Source organism: Salmo salar, chromosome ssa24, assembly GCF_905237065.1.
Source record: "Salmo salar chromosome ssa24, Ssal_v3.1, whole genome shotgun sequence".
NCBI lineage: Eukaryota > Metazoa > Chordata > Actinopteri > Salmoniformes > Salmonidae > Salmo > Salmo salar.
Genome location: NC_059465.1, coordinates 35,424,277 through 35,447,865, shown reverse-complemented (window position 1 = coordinate 35,447,865; position 23,589 = coordinate 35,424,277). Strand labels below are relative to the sequence as shown.

General features: G+C 41.0%; 1 protein-coding gene across 1 annotated transcript; it reads right to left on the bottom strand.

Annotated features, from left to right (window-relative positions):
• Positions 1–8,967: 8,967 nt before the first annotated feature.
• On the bottom strand, positions 8,968–23,551 carry LOC106585797 (uncharacterized). The gene is made up of 5 exons (XM_014172433.2): positions 23,425–23,551; positions 21,444–21,992; positions 12,242–12,367; positions 11,809–11,899; positions 8,968–9,822 (listed from the first exon to the last, which is right to left on the bottom strand). The coding sequence occupies exons 1-5, from the start codon at positions 23,471–23,473 to the stop codon at positions 9,609–9,611; spliced, it is 1,029 nt and encodes a 342-aa protein (XP_014027908.1). The 5' UTR covers positions 23,474–23,551; the 3' UTR covers positions 8,968–9,608.
• Positions 23,552–23,589: the final 38 nt, after the last annotated feature.

Sequence of the window (23,589 nt, the reverse complement as noted above, 5' to 3'; positions counted from 1 at the left end):
AGGCCGATGGGGTGGACAGGTTAAGTGGAGGACTAAGGCCAGAGCCAGAGCCTGAGCCACCTCCACAGTAGGAGGTTTGGGGAGAGGGGGTATAGCACAGGAACCGTCAGTGACGGCAGCCACCCTCCCTTCCCTCCCTTTAGTTTGGGTGGTTTATTTTTGTGTGAGGTGCATCCGGGGTCTGCACCTTTGGGGGGGGTACTGTCACGTCCTGACCAGTAAAGGGGTTATTTGTTATTGTAGTTTGGTCAGGACGTGGCAGAGGGGTGTTTGTTTTATGTGGTTCGGGGTTTGTTGGGATATGTGGTTATGTAGAGGGGTGTTTGTTTAGAGTATTCCGGGGTTTTTGGTTATGTTCTATGTTTTAAATTTCTATGATCTGTCTATGTTGTGTATTTCTTTGTGTTGGCCTGGTATGGCTCTCAATCAGGAACAGCTGTACATCGTTGTTGCTGATTGGGAGTCATACTTAGGTAGCCCTGTTTTCACATGTCCCTGGTGGGAAGTTGTTTTTGCACTGCTGTGTTTAGCCTGCAAGACTGTCAAGCTGTCATTAGTTTTCTTGTTTTGTTATTTAAGTGTTCAATAAAAGTTTAATATGAGCACTCAACCCGCTGCGCCTTGGTCTACTACATACGACGACCGTTACAGTACCATGGACAGGCACATCATATATAGTTTACGTTGATTGGACTAAATCGTTTTTGGTATTTTTAATTTGTCACTGTATTACACTAAGCATAGGTGATTAGATGATGTAGAAACGGTGCTGGAATAGTGGAGGCAGCTCCTGTTTTCTTTGCGACCTGCGGTAACTCTCCATGGTTCGAAATCAATAGTTGTTTAGTAGTCTGAAAATGTTGGTAACATTACCTTTCTTGACCATGCTGTAGTTTATGTAGCTGTTGGTTACATTCAATATGTTTTATGAACTTCACTGGACAGATCTTTCTCTCCGGTTTTGTGATGAAACAAAGGTGTGGTTGAAATTATTCTGCCACTGTGTCTTCTTATTGTCGCGGCCTTGGCCTATATATCATGGTGTCAAGGCATATGAACTAACAGGTTATAGAGCAAACAACACAATTATCACAACACATAGGTTGTAAAATGCCTTTTTTTCCCTAGCTTGGCTTCCCTGGTGATTTTACCCACGCACCGCTACTGTTTGCCACAGCAATTTTCAATCCGTTTGATTCAGTTAAATAAATTATAACGACGCAAAATGTTAAGAGGGCCAAAGTGCTGTTTTTTTAGACAGACTTGCCTCATGATTTGTCAACTTGCGCACATTCTCTGTCCTTTACATCTGAGTGCTGCTGCGGGATTTTTGTGTCTTGAACAATCAGATTCACAGAAATTGCAGATCGTGCGGGCAGGGCACCACGCACAAAGCTGAAGGCACGCTCAACACTTTCTCAGATATTTATTTAGCAAGCGTGATAACACATCACTCCCCACAGACACAAGCAAAAACTCACATAAACTTACATAAATGTAACAGCCTATACGCCTTATCATTAGCGATCTGACATGCTGTATTGCATGGAAACGAGACAATTTCTTCAGACTAATCAACTGTAGGCATTCTAACAACAGCAGCTGCATATTCTAGCACAGGGCTGCCCAACCCTCTTCCTGGAGATCTACCTTCCTGCAGGTTTTCAGTCCAACCCTAATTTAACACACCTGATTCTTTTTATTAGCTGCTCAACAAGACCTTAACTAGCTGAATCATATATGCTAAATTAGGGTTGGACTGAAAACCTACAGGAAGGTAGATCTCCAGGAAGAGGGTTGGGCAGCCCTGTGCTAGCACTTCTAGCTGCTACCGGATTTCCCAAACTAGGTCCCGTTTTTTTCCGTAGCACAACACAGCTGATTAAAAAAAAACAAAGCTTGATAATGAGTTGGTTAGTTGAATATGCTGTGTAGTGCTAGGGCAAAAAACTAAAAGTTAACACAGTAGCTGACATAGACTGATTTAATGTTTTATTAGGTCTACAGTAGCATAGGGCAGGATTACATGATGCAAACATGCACAAAGCAAGCCCTTTGAGTTTCATTGTCCAATCATGCTTTCTCTGTGTCTGTGTATAAGAACCTCCCTAGTCCTTTCTTTAAAACATAATTCATATGAACAAGTACAAGATTGCTGCGGTTTGACAGGGTTTTCATCCTCCCCAAGGGCAGTTTTTTTAAAACCATGTAACCTGATTAGAAAAACTCTGGTCCTATCTAAGCCCATATTAAACCTTTTTAAAACAGATTAATCACGTCATACTATATAAGGTCCAGAGTTTCACCTGGTTAGGTTACCAGATTAGGTAAAACTATGGACCCCAGAATTATTTTTCTCACACCTCTCTGGGGACTTGTGGTGCCACCTCTGGTAGGAACTGTTATTAATAACCTGGTCCCAGATCTGTTTGAGCTTTTCTCTACTTCACTGTCATTGTTTGTCATGATGATTCCATAAGGAGTTTGCAAGAGAGCAAAAACAGACTGACACAAAAACTAGTGGATTACAGACTGGCACCCAGGCTATGTAATTACCACTTTGTGTCAATCATCCACAAAACACCAACAAGTCAACTCCACAGACCTTGTATTGTTGTTAAACATATATTAAGTCCTCAGGTTATCACCTAAAAAAAGTCTTATAATATTTACACATGTAATCCACTTTTTTTATACAGTATGTATAAGGGACTGTCAGAAGAACAGTTACAGTACTGTAGCAGTCCGTAATTAAATTCTGAAAAATAAAGTGCATTAATAGAGCCCAACTGATATATCGTTACACTGATATTATCGGCCGATATTGGCCTTACAGGGATATATTGATATCTGCCGATAATTCTGCTGATATTCGATAAATAGGATAACAAAAATGTTTAACTTTATTATTACGGTTAGGAGGCTCAAACACGAGGTTTACCAGAGGATAGCCGGAAATCACTTACTCAGCAAAACCTCTCACAGACCTAGTCTGGTTCCAAATCTGCATGTGCTTCAGGCAAGAGAACAGAGCTGTGAAGTAGCAGTCATGAAGGAGTGACTGCTCAGCTGCAGTGTTATCCCCGTAAAACCCAGGTGTTATTATTTGACTGTGCGTGCATGTTTGTATTCATGTTGTGTTCCTAAGGAATCTGTATGTGGGTTTGGGTGTGTGTTCATGCATGTTCAATCATGTAGTGTTCCTAGGTATGATTGATGCTTGTACTCAAGAGTTTCAATATCATTACCACCTATACTGCCGCCTCAGGAAAAACTGTCAGGAAAATAGTTTAGATTGATAATAGATAAAAAATAGATAAGATTTATGAAATTGTGAAATAATTCATGGCTGCTATCAATACCAGGTCAGGTAGCCTAGTGGTTAGAGCAGTGGTCGGGTTGATAGTTTAAATCCCAGAGCCGACAAGGTGAAAAATCTGTCAATGTGCTCAAGCAAGGCACCAGGGTCACTGTTGATAATGGCAGGCCATGACCCCACTCTCCCAGGATGTCTCAGGAAGTTGGGATTACATGCTGTGAAAATAGGACAAATGTAAGCACCCACCAAATTATTAATATATATGTAATCATGATTATTGGCATGATAACAATGATAGTCAGAGGAGTTGGATTGCAAGATCCAACAGAATCATACTCACAATAGCCATGTTTTTCCCTAGGCGGCATAGAAACGTTTGAGAATTTGGAACTAGACGTTCATATACTTTTTGAGGGCGTTACAGCATGTCATCACACCCACAAGTGGTGAGAGCCTGCCATAACTGTTATTGCCATCATCTATATTTACAGTACCAGTCAAAAGTTTGGACACACCTACTCATTCAAGGGTTTTTCTTCATTTTTACTATATTCTACATTGTAGAATAATAGAGAAGACATCAAAACTATGAAATAATGCATATGGAATCATGTAGTAACCAAAACAGTTTATTTTAAATGTGAAATGTTTCAAAGTAGCCACCCTTTGCCTTGATGACAGCTTTGCACACTCTTCGCATTCTCTCAACCAGCTTCACCTGGAATTATTTTCCAACAGTCTTGAAGGAGTTCTGAGCACTTGTTGGCTGCTTTTCCTTCACTCTGAGGTCCAACTCATCCCAAACCATCTCAATTGGGTTGAATTTGGGAGATTGTGGAGGCCAGGTCATCTGATGCAGCACTGCATCACGCTCCTTCTTGGTCAAATAGCCTTTACACAGCCTGGAGGTGTGTTGGGTCATTGTCCTGTTGAAAAACAAATGATAGTCCCACTAAGCTCAAACCAGATGGCATTGGGGTATCGCTGCAGAATGCTGTGGTAGCCATGCTGGTTAAGTGCGCCTTGAATTCTAAATAAATCACAGTGTCACCAGCAAAGTTCTTGACATTTTCCGGATTGACTGACCTTCATGTCTTAAAGTAATGATGGACTGTCGTTTCTCTTTGCTATTTGAGCTGTTCTTGCCATAATATGTACTTGGTCTTTTATCAAATAGGGCTATCTTCTGTATACCACTCCTGCCTTGTCACAACACAACTGATTGGCTCAAATGCATTAAGAAGGAAATAAATTGTTGAGAGAATTCCAAGAGTGTCATCAAGGCAAAGGGTGGCTACTTTGAAGAATCTCAAATATAAAACATATTTTGATTTGTTTAACACTTTTTTGGTTGCTACATGATTCCTTATGTGTTATTTCATAGTATTGATGTCTTCACTATTATTCTACAATGTATAAAATAGTCAAAATAAAGAAAAACCCTTAAATGAGTAGGTGTGTCCAAACTTTTGACTGGCACTGTAATACGTTTGACTACCCAAATTAATTTACTATAGAACATGACTAATATATTGATTCACCGATATTGTCAGCCGTTATTGGTATATTGATTTTTACCGGTATATTGATACCGGCTGATAATTCCATCGATATTCGATACATATGATGAAAAAATGTATTTCATGTTTATTGCGGCTATTCTCATTCAACCCTTATTTTACCAGGTAAGTTGACTGGGGGACAGCTACAGGGGGAGGAGAGGGGTGGATAAGCGCCTTGGAAGCTGGGGATGATTAGGTGGCCATGATGGAAATGGTTTAAGGGGGAAATTTGTTTTGAATGCAGTCTAGTGCTCTTGCAATTCACCTAGCTTCCACATGGGGGAGAAATTCTAGGTGTAGCACCTTTAAAAATATGAGAAATACATTTTTTACAGCATCCAATTGGTAGTTACAGTCTTGTCTCATCGCTGCAACTCCACTACGGACTCGGGAGAGACAACGGTCGAGAGCCATGTGTCCTCCGAAACACGACCCTGCCAAGCCACACTGCCTGCTTAGCCCAGAAGCCAGCCACACCAATGTGTTGGCGGAAACACCGTCCAACTGACGACCGAAGTCAGCTGCCAAAGGAGTCGCAAGAGCACGATGAGAGAAGGACATCCCGGCCGGCCAAACCCTCCCCCAACCCGGAAGATGATGAGCCAATTGTGCGCCGCCTCATGGGTCTCCCGGTCACGGCCGGCTGTGACAGAGCCTAGATTTGATCCCGAGTCTGCAGTGACGCCTCAGCACAGCGATGCAGCGCCTTAGACCGCTGCGCCACTCAGGAGGCCTAAAGATGAGACATTTGTAATCAGAAGATCATATTAACATGTAAATATTATAGATTGGTAACAGAATAGCAGAATAATACTGCAGCAAATTCAATAATGCTATATTTGAAAATAGTACACTCAATGTAGGCTACTGCCCCTTTAAGAGCTAGCATTCATTTTGTAGTTAATGTTATCCGGGATCCTTGGGAAAACCACATCCTAACCAATAATGTGCATAAATCCTGGATGACTGACAGGGGGAGCTGTATTGAAGCCACTGCGCAGTCATCTTGGTACTCCTCAATTTTAAAAAAGATTTTGGAACCTATAGAAATGCATTTATTAATGTCTACACAAATTTTTCACACATTTATTATATTGTGAGCTAAACATAAAAAAAAATATATAAAAACATTTTCCTTAAAGTATATATTTTTTGAGAGTACTAATGTTACGGTCCCCACTACAACAACAAAAAATACTTAAGTACATGTCATTTTGTCCTTGAAGCATTTCATTGAAATACTATAGAATTCTATTCATTCCAACGGAGGACTGCTCCTACTGGGTAGTGCCAATAAAGCCTCTCAATGGACAATACATCGCGTCAGAAATCCAGGGTTTATATAGACCATTGAACCTAACCCTAAATTTAAAGATGCACTATGCAGAAATTCGCCCCATTTCCTGATTGCTAAAATTCTAATAGTTATCTTAATTTCAGTTTATGTGACAAAACAAGCTAGTGTAGAGAATCATTGCACCATATAAAACCGCTGTGAAATATCTTTTCCCATAACCAAAAATATTGTATTTTCAGCTGGTGTACAAAACCAAAACCTAAGAACAGGAAGCATAGAAATAGAGCACACACAACAGATCTACCGCTTCTTAGACTTGCTTTCAATGAGAATGACAGATCTATAACTCACATTTCGATGTGGATTTGGTTGCAGATTTATTTTGGGCTTGCGCCACAGACAGCTATATCAGTCCACTAACAGAGGACTAGTAAAGGCCCAGTGCAATACTTTTATGAGAGAAACATATATATATATTTTGGATTTCTTATTTTTTTTAGGGGGAGCTGCAGCACACCTACTTCCCGCTGTTATGCTTTTGAGGGGTCTGAGTTCCTTTGGAGTGTTCACACTGAACAAAAAAATTAAGCGAACTGCACTTAGTTCTTCAAAAATTTGCTTAAAGGGACCAAGTGTGAAAACACCCTTCGTTTCAGAGGCAAGCCAGCAGTGGGATGCAGGGTGGTATGATGCTGGCTCATGATGTCATTACTGTCACAATTTAAGAAATCATCATTTGAAACATATTTCTTGGACAATTGCTCTTTTGGATAGCAATTTATGAGAACTCAGCATGCAAAAATGACACTTTTTAATTTCCCCACGGCAGATATCAGTATCTGTTAGATGTGTCCCTTAAAAAATCAAAATCAGTATAGGACCCAAAATCCCCATATCAGTAAGGCTCTATGCATCAACATATCAGAATGTTGCACAGTAGCTGTCAACACTTCCTATATTAGTAAGCAAGTATAATATGCATAATTCAGACACAAAAATATTTAGTTACTTTTCCACATTTCACCAATTTAAAATGTCATTTCACATCATACCTTCCATACAAAAGCTGTCATAATACTAGCTCTGAAAATATCATGTTATCATTGCAAAAACTATGATTATTGTCTTCTATTCTCATTTGGCTATATTAGATTGACAACATTGTTGACACCTCAAAACACTAGCAATTGATATCATAGCAATGCTACAAATACCTCAGGACTCACCTTGAACATGTTACGACTACAGTATGTACAATCCACTGCTTTCTCACCTGCTGGAAGCACATGGACATACAGTACCAGTCAAAAGTTTGGACACACCTACTCATTCAAGGGTTTTTCTTTATTTTTACTATTTTCTACATTGTAGAATAATAGTGAAGAGATCAAAACTATGAAATAACACATATGGAATCATGCAGTAACCAAAAAAAGTACTAAACAAATCAAAATATATTTTATATTTCAGATTCTTCAAAGTAGCCACCCTTTGCCTTGATGACAGCTTTGCACACTCTTGGCCAGCTTCATGAGGTAGTCACGTGGAATACATTTCAATTAACAGGTGTGCCTTGTTAAAAGTTAATTTGTGGAATTTCTTTCCTTCTTAATGTGTTTGAGACAATCAGTTGTGTTGTGACAAGGTAGAGGTGGTATACAGAAGATGGTCTTTTACCAAATAGGGCTACGTCCATATTATGGCAAAAACTGCTCAAATAAGCAAAGAGAAATGAAAGTCCATCATTACTTGAAGACATTAAGGTCAGTCAATCTGGAAAACTTCAAGAAAGTTTAACGTTTCTTCAAGTGCAGTTGCAAAAACTATAAAGCGCTAAGATGAAGCTCTCATGAGGACCGCCAAAGGAAAGGAAGACCCAGAGTTACCTCTGCTGCAGAGGATAAGTTCATTAGATTTTGCAGCCCAAATAAATGCTTCACAGAGTTCAAATAACAGACACATCTCAACATCAACTGTTCAGAGGAGACTGCGTGAAATCAGGCCTTCATGATCAAATTGCTGCAAAGAAACCACTACTACTAATAAGAAGACTTGCTAGGGCCAATAAACACGAGCAATGGACATTAGACAGGTGGAAATCTGTCCTTTGGTCTGATGAGTCCCAATTTCAGATTTTTGGTTCCAACCGCCGTTTCTTTGTGAGACAAAGCGTAGGTGAACGAATGATCTCTGCATGTGTGGTTCCCACCGTGAAGCATGGAGGAGGAGGTGTGATGGTGTGGGGGTGCTTTGCTGGGGACACTGTCTGTGATTTATTTAGAATTCAAGGCACACTTAACCAGCATGGCTACCACAGCATTCTGCAGCGATACTCCATCCCATCTGGTTTGTGCTTAGTGGGACTATCATTTGTTTTTCAACAGGACAATGACCCAAAACACACCTCCAGGCTGTGTAAGTACAATTTGGCCAAGAAGGAGAGTGATGGAGTGCTGCATCAGATGACCTGGCCTCCACAATCACCCGACCTCAACCCAATTGAGATGGTTTGGGAAGAGTTGGACCGCAGATTGAAGGAAAAGCAGCCAACAAGTGCTCAGCATATGTGGGAACTCCTTCAAGACTGTTGGAAAAGCATTCCAGGTGAAGTTGGTTGAGAGAATGCTAAGAATCTGCAAAGCTGTCATCAACGCAAAGGGTGGCTACTTTGAAGAATCTCAAATATAAAATGATTGTAATTTGTTTAACACTTTTTTGTTTACTACATGATTCCATATGTGTTATTTCATAGTTTTGATGTCTTCACTATTATTCTACAATGTAGAAAATTGTAAAAAATAAAGACAAACCCTTGAATGAGTAGGTGTGTCCAAACCTTTGACGAGTACTTAGTTAGAGGGAAAGCCTGTTAGTCTAGTTCATCAGGGGTTTGGAATATTCCGTAACGGTCCTTCAACCAGTCCCAGCTATATCTACTGGCAGGACTTCATTGCTACCTTTCATCTCAGTTAGGCCAGATACTTCTAAGGGAAGTGAGGGCTTTCCAGACATTCCATAGAGTGGGTGGGTTGAAAATGCGACCTGACAAAGATCCAACTCGGATCTAACCGTTGTCTTTTTTATGAGTCTGATTAAATCACCATGGGAGCATACCAGAGTTGCAGACATACATTTTTTTCTTTGATAGCTTCTTGGATGTGCATATTTTCCCCAAACGTTCCTGTGTTGAAAATGTAACATGACCGCTATGCCGACTCACATCAGCACACTTGTAAAATCTAATATTGAAATGCATTGAAATGTGTGTGTTCACTGTGCACCTCTCAGATTCTAAAATAGATTTTCAGATTCCCTTTGTTTCTCTTTCTCTCTACAAGTACAAAGACAGACACACACGCACGCACGCACGCACGCACGCACGCACGCACGCACACACACACACACACACACACACACACACATTTTTCCTTCAGTCAGTCAGGTAGCTGTTGTTGTCGAACAGCGGGGTGACGGTACCGTCCTTCCACTTGATCAAGATCTCTCCCCGCTGTAGCGAGGAAGAGTGGGCCGGCCGCATGGGGTGCTGAGTGAGGGGGGCTCTCTCGCTGACCACAGGGGACCCCGGCTGACTCACAAGCCCTGTAGGAGTGTACGACTTCAGCACACACACTACTTTCTTCTTCCTGGGAGAGGGAAATCATTAATTTGTAGTTTTGCAACTGTGTGGGCAGTTGTGGTTACTGTAGTTTTAAAAAGTAGTATGTGATGAAGTTGTAGTTCTGGGTTGTCATTTCAGAAAAAAATCTTCCTAACCACAGGATCTTTGGAGCATAATTCAGATTCAGTGGGGAAATTTGATAATTCTTGAATGTAGTAGGCATAATACTGGATCCAAAATGTATGTTTATGGTATTACTGGGAAGCTGTATTTCCCCTTATGCCCCTTGTCAATAGACCAGTAGTGGTACAGTGGGAAGACAGCAGTGCGCAGGTTAGCCTAGCAGTTAGAACGTTGGGCCAGTAACCGAAAGGTTGCTGTTTCAAATGCCCCAGGTCGACATGGCGAAAAAAAATCTGGCAATTTGCCCTTAACTTTTTGGTGGCAGGGGGCAGTATTCGGAAATTCAGATGAATAACGTGCCCAAATTAAACTGCCTGCTACTCGGGCCCAGAAGGTAGGATATGCATAGTATTAGTAGATTTGGATAGAAAACACTCTGAAGTTTCTAAAACTGTTTGTATGATGTCTGTGAGTATAACAGAACTCATATGGCAGGCAAAAACCTGAGAAAAATCCAACCAGGAAGTGTGGAAATCTGAGGTTTGTAGTTTTTCAAGTGATTCCCTATCCAGTATGCAGTGTCTGTGGGGTCATTTTGCACTGCCTAAGGCTTCCACTAGATGTCAACAGTCTTTAGAACATTGTTTCATGCTTCTACTGTGAATGGGGAGAGAATAAGAGGTCCTGGAGTCAGATGACTGAGAGAATGACATGAGTTCAGTGGCGTGCGCTCCCATGAGAGTTAGCTGTGTTCCTTTTCATTTCTGAAGGCATTGGAATATTACTGAAGATTTATGATAAAAACATCCTAAAGATTGATGCTATACATCGTTTGACATGTTTCTACGAACGTAAATATAACTTTTTTAGACTTTTCGGCATGACATTTTGCGCTCGCTTCCTGCATTTGGAGTAGTGGACTAAACGAGCGATAAAAAAGGACGTATTTGGACATAAATGATGGACTTTATCGAACAAAACAAACATTTATTGTGGAACTGGGATTCCTGGGAGTGCATTCTGATGAAGATCATCAAAGGTAAGTGAATATTTATAATGCTATTTCTGATTTTAGTTGACTCCAAAATGGCAGGTATCTGTATTGCTTGTTGTTGTTGTCTGAGCGCTGTACTCAGATTATTGCAAAGTGTGCTTTCGCTGTAAAGTTTTTTTGAAATCTGACACAGCGGTTGCATTAAGGGGAAGTGTATCTATAATTCTTTGAATAACAGCTGAATATTTTATCAATGTTTATGATGAGTATTTAAGTAAATTGATGTGCTCATTCACCGGAGGTTTTGGGAGGCAAAACATTTCTGAACATTACACGCCAATGTAAAATGGGGTTTTTGGATATAAATATTAACTTCATCGAGCAAAACATACATGTATTGTGTAACATGAAGTCCTATGAGTGCCATCTGATGAAGATCATCAAAGGTTAGTGATTCATTTTAGCTGTATTTCTGGTTTTTGTGACGCCTCTCATTGCTTGGAAAATGGCTGTGTGGTTTTTCTTGTCTCGGCGCTGTCCTAACATAATCTAATGTTATGCTTTCGCCGTAAAGCCTTTTTGAAATCGGACAATGTGGTGGGATTAACGAGAAGTGTATCTTTAAAATGGGATATAATAGTTGTATGTTTGAGAAATTTGAATTATGAGATTTTTGTTGTTTTGAATTTGCCGCCCTGCTATTTCACTGGCTGTTGAATAGTGTGTCCCGCGGGTGAGACGCTAGCATCCCACATTTCCCAGAGAGGTTAAGCAAGGCACTTAACCTCACTTCTCTCAGGGAGGGTGGGATATGCAAAACCAAAAAAATCCAATTCACACGTGTATTAATAGATACTTGTACATGTGTGAAATAGGAGAACTATAAGCACCCACCTGTTGTGGTGGATGTTGAGTAAGAGCATGACAGTCCCCAGCACCAGAGCCAGAGAGCTCAGCACCAGCATGGCCACTTTCCAGCCAAACCCTGTAACACACACACAAAGAGAGAGGGAGAAACTCCCATAATCGACAGTTCAGAGTAAACAAACTCTTTCCACTTTCAAACTCCAGCAAACCTCTTGAATGTCATATAAAAGGTCTTTAGAAAGTGGAATTATCTGAGTGGGCTTGGACATCAATACACCCACTCTACAGATTCCTATGTAAGTTTCCTTCTCCTCTAACACCACCATGTGGTAGATAAGGCACAGAGTAGAAGGCCCCAGAGCCCATCGGGGCAGAGAGATGTGTTTTGCCCCTGGGTTTGTTTTGAAGGCAGTTATAGTCTTTCTTCCACACCCCTCTGGCAATAGGTTTCCCAACTCACCATACTCAGCGTTGAAGAATGTCATTGAGGGGCCCTCAGGGCCCATGGTGCTTTCAACCAGATGAGAGTGCTCTGTCCCACTGTCCATTCCAGTGGTGTTAGGGGCAACAACATCATCCCCTGGAACTGGAGGGGGTACATCACATCGGCATGTGAGTGTAATAACACAGGAGTAATACCCTAGTTATTATCTCAAAGCCATAGCCCCTTTGTTTTATTCATCTGTTCATCAATTAGTATGTCATCTCACCAAAGCCAGACCAAAATACTTAACTGAGGACCATCAGATTGAATTGAATCAAAAGACTTACACATAGGTCTAGACTAGTGCCCCATAGGACTGGCGTAGGGAGGAGCCCCAAGTGAAGAGTTTTGGACTTGCTGGCAACCAGCCCATATTAGGACCCTATTGATTGGAGGGAACTTAGCTGAATGAGATTTAGCCAGCAAGGACAGTGGAAATACAATCCCTGATGGAACTAGTGGTATGTGACCACGCTGAGATGCCATTTGGATCACCCACTGTTAAGCCTAAGACACTGACCAAACCAAGGTATTCTCAAAGCAGATACAAAAAAATGGACTTTGTTACAATGTACAGTACCAGTCAAAAGTTTGGGCACACCTACTCATTCAAGGGGCTTTCTTTATTTGTACCATTTTCTACATTGAAGAATAAAAGTGAAGACATCACAACTATGAAATAACACATATGGAATCATGTAGTAACCAAAAAAGTGTTAAACAAATAAAAATATATTTTATATTTGAGATTCTTCCTTGATGACAGCTTTGCACAGTCTTGGCATTCTCTCAACCAGCTTCACCTGGAATGCTTTTCAAACAGTCTTGAAGGAATTCCCACATACGCTGAGCACTTGTTGGCTGCTTTTCCTTCACTCTGAGGTCCAACTCATTCCAAACTATCTCAATTGGGTTGAGGTTGGTTGATTGTGGAGGCCAGGTCTCTGATGCAGCACAACATCACTCTTCTTCTTGGTCAAATAGCCCTTACACAGCGTGGAGGTTTGTTGGGTCATTGTCCTGTTGAAAAACAAATTATAGTCCCATTAAGAGCAAACAGATGGGATGCAGTATCGCTGCAGAATGCTGTGGTAGCCATGCTGGTTCAGTGTGCCTTAAACTCCAATTAAATCTCTGATAGTGTCACCAGCAAAGCACACCCACACCATCACACCACCTCTTCCATGCTTCACGGTGGGAACCACACAGGCGGAGATCATCCATAAACCTGTTAGGGCTAGGGGGCAGTATTTACACGGCCGGATAAAAAAACGTACCCGATTTAATCTGGTTATTACTACTGCCCAGAAACTAGAATATGCATATAATTATTGGCTTTGGATAGAAAACACCCTAACGTTTCTAAAACTGTTTGAATGGTGTCTGTGAGTATAACAGAACTCATATGGCAGGCAAAAACCTGAGAAGATTCTGTACAGGAAGTGCCCTCTCTGACCATTCCTTGGGCTTCTTGACTCTTTTTATTGAAAACTTAGGATCTTTGCTGTAACGTGACACTTCCTACGGCTCCCATAGGCTCTCAGAACCCGGGAAAAAGCTGAATGATGTCGAGGCAGCCCCTGGCTGAAAAACATTAGCGCCTTTGGTAAGTGGTCTATCAGAGGAAAATGAGACTGAGGCGCGTGCACGAGGCGACCCCATGTTTTTATTTTCTCTCTCTTTGTACTAAATCACAGATTCCCGGGCGGAATATTATCGCTTTTTTACGAGAAAAATGATTTTAAACAGCGGTTGACATGCTTCGAAGTACGGTAATGGAATACTTAGAATTTTTTTTGTCACGAAAAGCGTCGGGCGCGTCACCCTTATTTACCCTTTCGGATAGTGTCTTGAATGCACGAACAAAACGCCGCTATTTGGATATAACTATGGATTATTTTGAACCAAACCAACATTTGTTATTGAAGTAGAAGTCCTGGGATGGCATTCTGACAAAGAACAGCAAAGGTAATAACATTTTTCTTATAGTAAATCTGACTTTGGTGAGGGCTAAACTTGGTGGGTGTCTAAACTTGGTGGGTGTCTAAATAGCTAGCCGGGCTATCTACTTAGAATATTGCAAAATGTGCTTTCACCGAAAAGCTATTTTAAAATCGGACATAGCGAGTGCATAGAGGAGTTCTGTATCTATAATTCTTAAAATAATTGTTATGTTTTTTGTGAACGTTTATCGTGAGTAATTTAGTAAATTCACCGGAAGTTTGCGGGGGGTATGCTAGTTCTGAACGTCACATGCTAATGTAAAAAGCTGGTTTTTGATATAAATATGAACTTGATTGAACAAAACATGCATGTATTGTATAACATAATGTCCTAAGATTGTCATCTGATGAAGATCATCAAAGGTTAGTGCTGCATTTAGCTGTGGTTTGGGTTTATGTGACATTATATGCTAGCTTGAAAAATGGGTGTCTGATTATTTCTGGCTGGGTACTCTTCTGACATAATCTAATGTTTTGCTTTCGTTGTAAAGCCTTTTTGAAATCGGACAGTGTGGTTAGATTAACTAGAGTCTTGTCTTTAAAATGGTGTAAAATAGTCATATGTTTGAGAAATTGAAGTAATAGCATTTCTAAGGTATTTGAATAACGCGCCACGGGATTCCACTGGCTGTTACGTAGGTGGGATGAAATCGTCCCACTGGCCCTAGAGAGGTTAATCTACTCAATAGACCTAAGAACAGATTTCCACCACTCTAATGTCAATTTCTGTTGTTTCTTGGCCCAAGCAAGTCTCTTCTTATTATTGGTGTCCTTAAGTAGTGGTTTGTTTTCAGCAACTCAACCATGAAGGCCTGATTCACGCAGTCTCCTCTGAACAGTTGATCTTGAGATGTGTCTGTTACTTGAACTCTGTGAAACATTTATTTGGGCTGCAATTTCTGAGGCTGGTAACTCTAATGAACTTATCCTCTCCAGCAGAGAAAATTCTCGGGTCTTCCTTTCCTGTGGTGGTCCTCATGAGAAGCAGTTTCATCATAGTGCTTGATGATTTTTGCGACTGTACTTGAAGAAACTTCAAGATTGACTGACCTTAACTTGTTATGGATAGGGGGCAGTATTTTCACGGCCGGATAAAAAACGTACCTGATTTAATCTGGTTATTACTCCTGCCCAGAAACTAGAATATGCATATAATTAGTAGCTTTGGATAGAAAACACTCCAAAGTTTCTAAAACTGTTTAAATGATGTCTGTGAGTATAACAGAACTCAAATGGCAGGCCAAAACCTGAGAAGATTCTGTACAGGAAGTACCCTGTCTGACCATTTCTTGGCCTTCTTTGTCATCTCTATCCAAAACAGAGGATCTCTGCTGTAACGTGACACTTTCAAGGCTCCCATAGGCTCTCAGAAGGCGCCAGAACGTTGAATGATGACTCTGCAGTCTCTGGCTGAAAAACAGTAGCGCATTTGGATAGTGGTCGATCTGAGAACAATGAGACGGGTGCGCGCGTGCACGTGAAGAGGCCATTTTACATTTCCAGTCTTTGAACGAAAACAACGACTCGCGGTCGGAATATTATCGCTATTTTCCGAGAAAAATCGCATACAAATTGATTTTAAACAGCGTTTGACATGCTTCGAAGTACGGTAATGGAATATTTTGAATTTTTTTGTCACGATACGCGTCTGCGCGTCACCCTTCGGATAGTGTCTTGAACGCACGAACAAAACGCCGCTATTTGGATATAACTATGGATTATTTGGAACCAAACCAACATTTCTTGTTGAAGTAGAAGTCCTGGGAGTGCATTCTGACGAAGAACAGCAAAGGTAATCACATTTTTCTTATAGTAAATCTGAGTTTGGTGAGTACCAAAGTTGGTGGGTGTCAAAATAGCTAGCCTGTGATGGCCGGGCTATCTACTCAGAATATTGCAAAATGTGCTTTCACCGAAAAGCTATTTTAAAATCGGACACCGCGATTGCAAAGGAGTTCTGTATCTATAATTCTTAAAATAATTGTTATGTTTTTTGTGAACGTTTATCGTGAGTAATTTAGTAAATTCACCGGAAGTGTTCGGTGGGAATGCTAGTTCTGAACGTCACATGCTAATGTAAAAAGCTGGTTTTTGATATAAATATGTACTTGATTGAACAAAACATGCATGTATTGTATAACATAATGTCCTAGGAGTGTCATCTGATGAAGATCATCAAAGGTTAGTGCTGCATTTAGCTGTGGTTTTGGTTTTTGTGACATTATATGCTAGCTTGAAAAATGGGTGTCTGATTATTTCTGGCTGGGTACTCTCCTGACATAATCTAATGTTTTGCTTTCGTTGTAAAGCCTTTTTGAAATCGGACAGTGTGGTTATATAAAGGAGAGTCTTGTCTTTAAAATTATGTAAAATAGTCATATGTTTGAAAAATTGAAGTTTTCGGATTTTCAAGGAGTTTGTATTTCGCGCCACGCCCTATCATTGGATATTGGAGCGGTGTTCCGCTAGCGGAACGTCTAGATGTAAGATTAATGTCTTCAAGTAATGATGGACTTTCGTTTCTCTTTGCTTATTTGAGCAGTTCTTGCCATAATATGGACTTGGTCTTTTACAAAATAGGGCTATATTCTGTATACCACTCATACCATGTCACAACACAACTGATTGGCTCAAACACATTAAGAAGGAAATAAATTCCACAAATGAACTTTTAACAAGGCACACATGTTAATTGAAATGCTTTCCACGTGACTACCTCATGAAGCTGGTTGAGAGAATGCCAAGAATGTGAAAAGCTGTCATCAAGGCTAAGGGCGGCTACTTTGAAGAATCTCAAATATAAAATATATTTTGATTTGTTTAACACTTTTTTGGTAACTACATGATTCCATATGTGTTATTTCAGTTTTGATGTCTTCACTATTATTCTTTTAATGTAGAAAATAGTAAAAATAAAGAAAAACCCTTGAATGAGTAGGTGTGTCCAAACGTTTGACTGGTACTGTATGTCCATGTGCTTCCAGCAGGTGTAAGAAAGCAGTGGATTGTACATACTGTATGAGTCCTGATGTATTTGTAGCATTGCTATGATGTCAATTGCTAGTGTTTTGAGGTGTCAACAATCTAATATAGCCAAATGAGAATAGAAGAGAATAATCATGTTATCATTGCAAAAACTATGATATTTTCAGAGCTAGTATTATGACAGCTTTTGTATGGAAGATATGATGTGAAATGACATTTTAAATTGTTGAAATGTGGAAAAGTAACTAAATATTTTTGTGTCTGAATTATGCATATTATACTTGCTTACTAATATAGGAAGTGTTGACAGCTACTGTGAAACATTCTGATATGTTGATGCATAGAGCCTTACTGATATGGGGATTTTGGTCCGATACTGATTTTGATTTTTTAAGGGACACATCTAACCGATACTGATATCTGCCGATATACTGTTTTACAGTGGGGAAATTAAAAAGTGTCATTTTTGCACGCTGAGTTCTCATAAATTGCCATCCAAAAGAGCAATTGTCCAAGAAATATGTTTCAAATGTTGATTTCTTAAATTGTGACAGTAATGACATCATGAGCCAGCATCATACCACCCTGCATCCCACTGCTGGCTTGCCTCTGAAACAAAGGGTGTTTTCACACTTGGTCCCTTTCAGACAATTTTTGTGAACTCAGTGCAGTTCGCTTGATTTTTTGTTCAGTGTGAACACTCCAAAGGAACTCAGACCCCTCAAAAGCATAACAGCGGGAAGTATGTGTGCTGCAGCACCCCCTAAAAAAATAAGAAATACCAAAATATATATATGTTTCTCTCACAAAAGTAGTGCACTGGGCCTTTACTCGTCCTGTATTAGTGGACTTATTGTAGCGCAGGCCCCCCCAAAAATCTGCAACCAAATCCACATCGAAATGTGAGTTATAGATCTGTCATTCTCATTGAAAGCAAGTCTAGGAAGCGGTAGATCTGTTGTGTGTGCGTTATTTCTATGCTTCCCGTTCTTAGGTTTTGTACACCAGCTGAAAGTACACTGCTCAAAAAAATAAAGGGAACACTTAAACAACACATCCTAGATCTGAATGAAAGAAATAATCTTATGAAATACTTTTTTCTTTACATAGTTGAATGTGCTGACAACAAAATCACACAAAAATAATCAATGGAAATCCAATTTATCAACCCATGGAGGTCTGGATTTGGAGTCACACTCAAAATTAAAGTGGAAAACCACACTACAGGCTGATCCAACTTTGATGTAATGTCCTTAAAACAAGTCAAAAAGTAGTGTGTGTGGCCTCTAAGTGCCTGTATGACCTCCCTACAACACCTGGGCATGCTGCTGATGAGGTGGCGGATGGTCTCCTGAGGGATCTCCTCCCAGACCTGGACTAAAGCATCTGCCAACTCCTGGACAGTCTGTGGTGCAACGTGGCGTTGGTGGATGGAGCGAGACATGATGTCCCAGATGTGCTCAATTGGATTCAGGTCTGGGGAACAGGCGGGCCAGTCCATAGCATCAATGCCTTCCTCTTGCAGGAACTGCTGACACACTCCAGCCACATGAGGTCTAGCATTGTCTTGCATTAGGAGGAACCCAGGGCCAACCGCACCAGCATATGGTCTCACAAGGGGTCTGAGGATCTCATCTCGGTACCTAATGGCAGTCAGGCTACCTCTGGCGAGCACATGGAGGGCTGTGCGGCCCCCCAAAGAAATGCCACCCCACACCATGACTGACCCACCGCCAAACCGGTCATGCTGGAGGATGTTGCAGGCAGCAGAACGTTCTCCACGGCATCTCCAGACTCTGTCACATCTGTCACGTGCTCAGTGTGAACCACGTGCTCATCTGTGAAGAGCACAGGGCGCCAGTGGCGAATTTGCCAATCTTGGTGTTCTCTGGCAAATGCCAAACGTCCTGCACGGTGTTGGGCTGTAAGCACAACCCCCACCTGTGGACGTCGGGCCCTCATACCACCCTCATGGAGTCTGTTTCTGACCGTTTGAGCAGACACATGCACATTTGTGGCCTGCTGGAGGTCATTTTGCAGGGCTCTGGCAGTGCTCCTCCTGCTCCTCCTTGCACAAAGGCGGAGGTAGCGGTCCTGCTGCTGGGTTTTTGCCCTCCTACGGCCTCCTCCACGTCTCCTGATGTACTGGCCTGTCTCCTGGTAGCGCCTCCATGCTCTGGACACTACGCTGACAGACACAGCAAACCTTCTTGCCACAGCTCGCATTGATGTGCCATCCTGGATGAGCTGCACTACCTGAGCCACTTGTGTGGGTTGTAGACTCCGTCTCATGCTACCACTAGAGTGAAAGCACTGCCAGCATTCAAAAGTGACCAAAACATCAGCCAGGAAGCATAGGAACTGAGAAGTGGTCTGTGGTACCACCTGCTGAACCACTCCTTTATTGTGGGTGTCTTGCTTATTGCCTATAATTTCCACCTGTTGTCTATTCCATTTGCACAACAGCATGTGAAATGTATTGTCAATCAGTGTTGCTTCCTAAGTGGACAGTTTGATTTCACAGAAGTGTGATTGACTTGGAGTTACATTGTGTTGTTTAAGTGTTCCCTTTATTTTTTGGAGCAGTATACAATATTTTTGGTTAGGGGAAAAGATATTTCACAGCGGTTTTATATGTTGCAATGATTCTCTACACTAGCTTGTTTTGCCACATAAACTGAAATTAAGATAACTATTAGAATTTTAGCAATCAGGAAATGGGCCGTATTTCTGCATAGTGCATCTTTAAATTTAGGGTGAGGCTCAATGGCCTATATAAACCCTGGATTTCTGACGCGATGTATTGTCCATTGAGAGGCTTTGAAGCCACCGGTGGGCCATATTGGCACTACCCAGTAGGAGCAGTCCTCCGTAGGAATTAATGTAATTCTATAGTATTTCAATGAAATGCTTCAAGAACAAAATGACATGTACTTAAGTATTTTTTGTTGTTGTAGTGGGGACCGTAACATTAGTACTCTCAAAAAAGATATAGTTAAGGAAAATGTTTTTATATTTTTTTTTAATGTTTAGCTCACAATATAATAAATGTGTCAAAAATTTGTGTAGACATTAATAAATGCATTTCTATAGGTTCCAAAATCTTTTTTAAAATTGAGGAGTACCAAGATGTCTGCGCAGTGGCTTCAATACAGCTCCCCCTGTCAGTCATCCAGGATTTATGCACATTATTGGTTAGGATATGGTTTTCCCAAGGATCCCGGATAACATTAACCACAAAATGAATGCTAGCTCTTAAAGGGGCAGTAGCCTACATTGAGTGTACAATTTTCAAAACAGCATTATTTATTCTGCTGCAGTATTATTCTGCTATTATGTTACCAATATATAACATTTACATGTTAATATGATATAAACTTTTAAAGTCCTTGACATTTTCTGCTTTGACTGACCTTCATGTATTAAAGTAATGATAGACTGTCGTTCCTCTTTGCTTATTTGAGCTGTTCTTGCCATAATATGGACTTGGTCTTTTACCAAATAGGGCTATCTTCTGTATACCACCACTACCTTGTCATAACACAACTGATTGGCTCAAACGCATTAAGGAAAGAAAGTCCACAAATGAACTTTTAACAAAGCACACCTGTTAATCGAAACGTATTCCAGGTGACTACCTCATGAAGCTGGTTGAAAAAATTCCAAGAGTGTGCAAAGCTGTTATCAAGGCAAAGGGTGGATACTTTGAAGAATCTAAAATATATTTTGATTTGTTTAACACTTTTTGGTAACTACATGATTCCATATGTGTTATTTCATAGTTTTAATGTTTTCATTATCATTCTACAATGTAGAAAATTGTAAAAATAAAGAAAAACTCTGGAATGAGTAGGTGTATCCAAACTTTTGACTGGTACTGTATTTCTATAGCAAAAGATAGATCGGTAGAACTAATACTGACAGAATAACTTGTTAGACGTTGTTTGGTAGGCACTCCATAGGAGACAATGGAAATAATGGTGACTATGACCCTAGACATGTAGCCTACAAGTACAATTGTGTTAATGTAATTCAGCGCTTGACAGCGAGGAAATGTAAGACCGATGAAAATGGCAGTTAAATATCCCAGTATGATGAAAATGAATGAGCTCTATAATGAAAGCTACTGATGGATGACATGAGGCACGTCCCTTCTCTATGATGGGAACCTAGTCGACGGTTCTTCTTACTCGACTGTGGTTGGCTGTTTGTATTGGAAGGGGTACTTGTTGAGGGGGGCATAGCAGCAGTTTGTGTGGACCTGTGGCGATGGTGGTGGTGATGGCTGGCTCTATTCCCACAGACAGTATGGTTGCCCAGCGTTCTCCACTTGCTGGCCTGTCTACGCTCTTTAGAGAGGAAGACCTTAGACGACTTAGAGGATACGTGATGAGTGCTGAGGTGGAGCCCCTTTCCTTGCAGAGTGAGGTGGCCCTTCTTAGAGCAGGCCCATGCCTGGCCCTCCCTGCCCACCTCGCCACCTGCAGCCCCAGCTCCCTCCTCATTCCCAGGGCCACAGTGGTGCAGGCTGACACTCAGATCATGCTCCTGGCCACTCAGACACTCTCCTGTGAGCCGGCTGCTCAGGGCTAGGCGCTCAGGGAGCCACTGCCACTCCTGCAGTGCTGAACCAGGGATGCACTCCTGTAGCACCACTCTGCTCCCAGGATGCCCATCCTGGACCAGGACCTGCACACACTTACCCAACAGCTCATTCCTGATGCTAAAGCCAGCCGCCTCTATGGGAAAAAACAGTATAATATAACATTACAGTGCATTAGCCTATGAAAGGAAAAAAGCTCCTTGGACAAACAAATGTGTCCAGGTCAGATGAGGTTGGCTATAAGGTGTAGGGTCAGGACTAAAAGGCTCTGGTTTACAGCCATGTTATAAACTAGACAATTTTGTAATATGAGCTGGTTAAATAACAATGTCCTGGCCAGTGGAGGGATTATTCCCATGTTGTGTTTTGGTAGCTATTCATTGGTTGCATGTTTTGTCACAATATTGTTTTGAACATTCGTTTTGTACAGATGACCGACTGAGCATTCTACTCAATGCATCATTATTGAGCACTGATGAAGACTTCATCAAAAGAGCATTTACAATGGCTTGGAAATACGACATTAAAAGGGATGCAAACAATTAATAGGAAAACCTTGTCATCATTTTGATGTCGCTAGACTGACTTTTGATGCAGTATAACTTTAGCTAAGATTGAAGGAAGGTCACCGGATTTTAGCTAAGTAGCTAACGTTCTCGTTCTAGCTATTTGTTTGAAGCACTTTGCTAGCTAATGACAACATTGCCACCTGTCTAAAGTACATTTGACGACATGAAGATGCTGGCAAAATTGTTTCCAACCAAATATTTGACTATTTTAGCAACATCATCGTATTTTAAGGCACTAAATTGTAATTTTCACTCATAAGTCGTTAGCCTTGTCCAGGATGGCGCCCCAGTGGCGCAGCGGGCTAATGCACTGCTTCTCAGTGCTTGAGGCGTCACTACTGACACCCTGGTTCGATTCTAGGCTGTATCACAACCGGCCGTGATTGGGAGTCCCATAGGGCGGCGCACAATTTACCCAGCTTCGACCGGTGTAGGCAGTCATTGTAAATAAGAGTTCGTTCTTAACTGACTTGCCTAGTCAAATAAAAGAATGACTGGGTTTAACACTTTAGGACGCCGATAGAGGGCGGCTTGAGAAGGTTCATAACAATGACGAGATCGAGTGATGGAGGTGGAACCTACTATAACGTTACTCTGTGAAGTCGAGACAGTCAGTAACTAAATGCTGAATTATTGCGTTACAACAAGCCTCTTCGCACTAAAATGGAACTTAACTTATTTTTAATAGATTTCTTTATACTTTTTTTTGTTGTTGATTACTTTATACTTGTAAAGCTAACTTTTTGAGCTGCTACAGTAACTACTGTATAGTAGCTAGCTAGCTAAAAACAAATGTGGATGCATGCAAACCACTGTAACGTTAGCAAACAAGCTAAGTTTGCTAACTACAAACAATATTGTTAAGTCTAAACCAGAAAACTAGGTAGCTTATAATGTTTTCTAGTATAGAAAAATAAAGGAGAAAAACAACACATTTCCCCATTAACTACAGATAACGTTAGCTAGTAACTAGCTAGCAACTTTCTGACAAGTTCTTACCGTGGAAAACGAGTATGAAAACGCAGGGACCCCAAAACATGTTCCCCATGACAAGTGGTGCTTTAATGTCTCCCGTGGCAACAGCCTAAATGTGTGCGTTGGGGTGTTGAGTAGAGATGTGTTCCCCACAGGGGCGAGGGGTGTGTGAACAGAGCTTCATGCGTC

Excerpts from the sequence above, each read along its gene's own strand:
- LOC106585797 (XM_014172433.2), bottom strand. The coding sequence starts at position 23,473 with ATGGGGAACATGTTTTGGGGTCCCTGCGTTTTCATACTCGTTTTCCAC. Across the intron at positions 21,993-23,424 it reads TTTCATACTCGTTTTCCACG|AGGCGGCTGGCTTTAGCATC; the intron begins GTAAGAACTTGT and ends TTTTTCCCATAG. Across the intron at positions 12,368-21,443 it reads AAACAGCCAACCACAGTCGA|TTCCAGGGGATGATGTTGTT; the intron begins GTAAGAAGAACC and ends TACCCCCTCCAG.